At 40.8% G+C, this 5,822-nt stretch overlaps 1 protein-coding gene across 1 annotated transcript; it reads right to left on the bottom strand.

Annotated features, from left to right (window-relative positions):
- Positions 1-4,979: 4,979 nt before the first annotated feature.
- LOC127185869 (RNA polymerase II subunit A C-terminal domain phosphatase SSU72-like) lies at positions 4,980-5,564 on the bottom strand. The gene has a single exon (XM_051142462.1). The coding sequence runs from the start codon at positions 5,562-5,564 to the stop codon at positions 4,980-4,982; it is 585 nt and encodes a 194-aa protein (XP_050998419.1).
- Positions 5,565-5,822: the final 258 nt, after the last annotated feature.

Below are 5,822 nucleotides of genomic sequence, written 5' to 3'. Positions count from 1 at the left end.
ATCCCTTAACATTTCCAAAGCATCTATAAAGCAATTTTAGCTGTTTCTAGTTGTTTACTTAATAATGTCTGAACCTGTGCCTGTTTGCGGGATCTGCAGTTTTCTCTTCTGCCATGTTGTCACAACTCACCTTGAACTTTAATACAATGCACACAAGAAACAGATCATTCTATTGTGAACTTTTTATTTTAAAATAGTAAATTCATAAAAATGTACAAAAGAGTATAGAGTGGGGCCTTCTAAATGGCCTGGTGGTTAAGAGTCCTCTCTGCTCTGCCAGAAGACCAGAGTTCAGTTCCCAGTACCCTTGTTGGGTGACTCACAGTTACCTGTAACTCTAACTTCTAAGGCTCTGAGTACACCCACACACATGTGTGTACATCCACGTCCACACATACACACTGCTAGAAAATGGTAATAATAATGAAAGAATACAAAGCCTTTTACCCATTTGTTCAGCTTCCATCAGTGGTAACATGTCACAGATTCATAGTCCAATATCAACACCAGAAACACTGGCAGATTAGTACTAAACTACAGATTCTACTGACTTCACTAGTTTACTTTTACTCATGCCTCTATGTTCATAGGTATGTGAGTGGTTACATGCAGTTTTTACATATGCATGTTTGTAATCTCATGATTATAATCACCAATCAGGATACAGACTTTTTATTTTGATTTTTTTATGTATGATCACATGAACATAACATTACTATTCTAAAAGTTAATCTGAAATATAGTCTTCATGCTTGTGAGTCTCTCTAGTCCCTATTCTTACTTTTACTTTTATTTTTGAGACAGAGTCTTATATAGCTCAAGCTGGCCTCAACCTCCATATGTAGCTGTGGCTGGACTTGAACTTCTGATCTTCCTGATTTCATCGTTCAAGGGCTTAGATTATAGGAGAGTTCCACTGTATCCAGATTTAGGCTGTGAATTTGTGATCCTTCTGCCTTGGCCTCTTAAATAACTGAGATTAAAAGCTTGTGTCACCAGGCTCAACTTGTTCATAAACCATGGTTTCAACCCAGTCCCTTCATCCATAAAACTTTCATAAGGATACCCAACCCACAAAATGCTATGAAAATTAATTATTAAATGATTACAGGGCCCTCAAAACATATTAAGATACTATTTCCATGGCTGCTTTTTAAATGGAAAAGTGTTTCTAGCTCTCTTTGGATTGAGCACAATAAAATCAACAGTTGTGTATTCAATTTTCTTCAGTCTGGAGAACAGTTGTGGAATTCAATGTGGCAGATTCATGTGTTGCAAGGTGGGTCTGGTAGGTGAGCAAGAATAATGATGAGCCAGATGAACATAGTTTCTATCATATACAAGTCCTAAGTAGTTAGCCATCAGTAGAAACAAAACCTTACAGCATGAATTAGCAGTGAAGCCAGCCATACAAAATAGTCAAGGTTTGTGGCTGTTCAACTGGTTGCAGATCTTGCAAGGTATCATTCTTTTAAAGTTCAAATACTAAAGGAGTCTCTGCTTGTAATCCCAGCACTTGGGATGCTGAGGCATGTGGATTTCTGTGAGTTTGGGGCCAGCCTGGTCTATAATGTGAGTCCAGGAGAGCCAAGGCTACACAGAGAAACCCTGTCTCAAAAAACAAAACAAAACAAAATGATACTCCTTTCCTAAATATGCCAACATGGGTGGTGTATCCCCAGCACTCAGTAGATTGAAATAAGTGGATTTCTGGGTATTGCTGGATAACCAACCTAGCCTCCTTTGTATGTTCCAAATTAGTGAGAGAGCCTGTCTTAATAAATGTGGTGGATAGCACCCAAAGAATGAATGACAGTCTGCCACAGATAAACACAGACATACATATATGAATGGTTTATATGTATATGAAAGGGTCAAGGTTCATATAATATATACACATTAATGTATAAGGCTGTGACAAAAGGAGTGAATTTGAATGGTACGAAATGTGATTTACAAAGGCAACTTTGTGGTCAATGTGAGAGTTCATCTTAGTTCACCTAAAGAAAGTGTGATGATTATGACCTCAGAATTGGCAAGCAGGCAATCTTAAATGCAAACTCTGAGTCTACATCAACTAGTTCTGCCCCTTAGAGCACTTTTCTCCTCATCTGTAAATTGAATATTGTGGTGTTTCCTCCAGTTAGACTTGATCATCATCATCATCTTCATCATCAGCATCATCACCAGGAAGCAGAATAATTGTATTCACAGGCAGGAAATTCTCACGAGATGGGACCTGTTAACATTCCCTCACAGAGGAAGAGAAGAAGGCTGGCAAGGCTCACAGTCCTTTACCAGGTATCCATGCAACTCCTCTTGGAATGACATAATGTATAGACAATTGACTGGAGCTTCTTGATGTTTCAGCTGTCTGTAAGGTTCCCTGTGTGTTAGGATCAGAAAACCTGGTCTTTTCACTACCTTTATCTCACAATAAAATGTGTTAGTCCATCAAGATACACGCTGCGGAATCCTTTTTTAAAAATTATTTTGGTATCCTCTCTACTGGGAGGGGGTGACGGAACTTCTTGAGCTCTTCCCATCAAAAGTTAAACCGCAAGCATGTTCACAGGAGTGTTTTGAAAACAATGTATTTGGTTGATCAATGGAATCTAAGGCCCAGAAATAAACCCACACACCCAAGAATAGATAAAGAAACTGTGATACATCTACACAATGGAATATTATTCAGCTATCAAAAACAAGGACATAATAAAATTTGCAGGCAAATGGACAGAGCTGGAAAAGATCATCCTGGGTGAGGTAACTAAGACCAAGAAGGACATGCATGGCACGTACTCAGTTATAAGTGGATATTAGCCAATTTAGTTCAGGATAACCATGCTATAATCCACAGACCTAAAGAAGCTATGTAAAAAGGAGGACCCTAGGGAGGATGCTTATATCTTATTCAGAAGGGCAAATAGAATAGACACTGGAAGCGGTTGAAGAGTGGTAACAGGAAAAGATACAGCAGAAGCTGAGTCAGGCAGTCAAATTTTGGGCAGAATCCAGAGAGTCTTATGGAAGAGTAGGAGGATAGAAGGACACAGAGGTGACATGAGCTCCACAAGAATACTTACAGAAGGGGGAGAGGGATTTGGTGAGATTCTAGCCCCAAAAGGTTGGGAGGTGCAACTCTGGAGGAAAAATGTCTTCATCTCACGTAGAAGAATGGACCCATTTTGTTTTTCTTTTCTGTGCCAGAGAATACATGCGTCCTCTGGGGCCAACAGAGAGACATTTTCTCCAGCTCCATCTACAGCCACCTCTCCTGCAGATTTATTCTCAGCCATAGGGAAGGAGCCAGCTCCAGCTGCAAGGAACTCAGTTTGGCTCTTGGCTAAAGATTTGTTGTTATTATTGTTGTTAAAGCACCATTTCATACTGTTTACGATGAGAAAAATTTCTGAACAATATAGCAGGGTACTGTTATGGAAGATTCATCTCTATTGAAATTGGATATACAATATACTGTAAAAGATAAACAATAAGGAAAAAATAAAGCATGCATTTTGCACAAAAATCCAGTAAAATACAAAAAAAAAAAAAAAAAAAAGACCAACAAATCTGGGCTGTGGATACTGATACAACAACCAAGGATTGTGCATGAAGAGGATCTAAACCTCCTGTTAAGATGTAGCCCATGGGCAGCTCAGTCCTTTATCAAGGGGAGCAGGGGCTATCCCTGCCATGGACTCTGTTGCCTGCTCTTTGATCCGTTCCCCCTGGTGGGATGCCTTACCAGGCCACAGGGGGAGAAGATGTGCTCAGATGTGCTCAGACCTGATGTGACTTGATGTACTTTGGTGGTTTGGGGACAGGCTCCCCTTTTCTGATAAGTAGGAGAGGCAGGATAGAGAGAAGAGGGAGAGAGAATGGGACTTAGAGGAAAGGAGGGAGGGGCTATTATTAGAATGTAAAGTAAATAATTTTTTAAAAAGTCAAATTCGAAAGGCTGAAGAGATGACTCAGTGGTTAAGAGCACTTACTGCTCTTGTAGACGACTAGGGTTCTGTTCCTAGCACCCACATGGTGGTTCACAGCTATTCCTATTTCAAGTTCCAAGGGATCCTATGCCCTTCCCTCTTCTGGATACATGGGTACTAGGCATGCAGATGGTACACATCTATAAATGCAGGTGAACACTCTTACATACAAAATAAAATAAATATAAAACAAATAGATCTTTTTTAAAAAAGAAGTAAACACCAAGGCATGGTGGCACATGCCTTTAATCTCAGCACTTAGGGAGGCAGAAACAGGCCGATCTCTGTAAGTTTGAGGCCAGCCTAGTTTACAGAATGAGTCCAACATTGCCAAGGCTATAGAGAGAAAACGTGTCTCAAAAAAAAAAAAAAAAAAAAAAAAAAAAAAAAAAAAAGAAGAAGAAGAGGGAAAGGAAGAGGAAGAAGAATTAGTAGTAAACTTTGGGGGCTGACAGAATGGGTCACCACCAAGACCTGAGTTTTATCCCCAGAACTGAATCCCACAAGTTGCCCTCTGACCTCCATCCATGTTTGTCCCCTAACACTAAATAAATAAATGTAATAAAATTTTTAGAACAACTTTGGAATTGTATTAGACATTTCATCCTTAAATATTGCTTCTATACTGTTTATTTTGTTCTTACATGTGTTTGAAATCCCAAGCTTTTCCCCCCTCATACAGTCTGTTAGATTGTTTAGATATTTTTACAATCCAGTAAGGGCATAAGGTAATTATTGGTATAGGAAAACATACAATGTTTGGAAATTAATAATAAAACATTTTAATGAGAAAAGCATGAATATCTAACTCCTCGGTAAAAGACAGAAAACATCCTACTGCTTTTTAAACTCAGTAGTCCCAGAGCTTACTTCATTAGCACAGTTTCTTTAGCAACGTATCTGTTCATGAACACAGAAACAATGTCAGGAACTAGCACTAATGAAGGACCATTTGAGGCTACATCAGAGGGAACCCAGCAGTCCTCCTCAGTAGAAGCAAGCAGTGTGCAGGAAGGTCTTACCAGTCTTTACCTCAAACATCTGCAGCAGCTCTGCGATCTCATCATCCACATCTTCAGAGTGCAGGATACTAAAGCAGATATCGCAGATGAGGAAGGCCCCAAGGATGGCATCTTCGTCATTGTCGGGGATGTCCACATTGATAACATGCACCAGTTGACGCACCTCTTGTTCTCTGGCGTTCAGGTATTCCACTACCTGGTCATAGACAAACTCATCACAGGTGAAGATCACATCAAACAGATCCTTGCTGCTCTGGAACCGTTCAGGACCAGACTTGATTCTCCGATTTCTATCAAGCATGCGTAAAACCCCATTCTTGGTGTAGAAATCTTTATCCTTCTCCAGCAGGTCACAATACATTTTGTTATACGTGGTTTCGAAATCGTAAACGTGCGGCTTGTCAGGTGTAGGCCCAGGAAGCTTCACAACGCCTGCGCTCCCGAAGGATTTCACGTTGAATCCTCGTTTTCTCAGGATGCTGTGGGCCTCCATACTCCGGTTCTGGTTGTTTAAGCACACCACAGCAACGTGGAGTGGATAGGATGACATGACCACAGCAGCGGAGGCTTAACGCGGAGATTTTACGCGGAGATGGCTCTCGGAAGCTCGCGAGCAGTAAAACAGCCGGTACACGGCGCTTTAAAGTCCAGGCCGAAATAATGGCGGCCGGCTGGCTTCCGGAATATTAGTTCCGTGTTTCTCCTATGTGAGGTCAAAGGGTCGGGCGGCCCGGTAGTGTTACTGAGGGCCACATGGTTTCCTATGCACGGACAAAGGCTAGCGGGCAGTTGGTGTGACATCACCAAT

The sequence above is a fragment of the Acomys russatus genome, chromosome X (assembly GCF_903995435.1).
Source record: "Acomys russatus chromosome X, mAcoRus1.1, whole genome shotgun sequence".
In the NCBI taxonomy this organism is placed as follows: Eukaryota; Metazoa; Chordata; class Mammalia; order Rodentia; family Muridae; genus Acomys; species Acomys russatus.
This window is presented reverse-complemented; position numbering and strand designations above follow the sequence as displayed.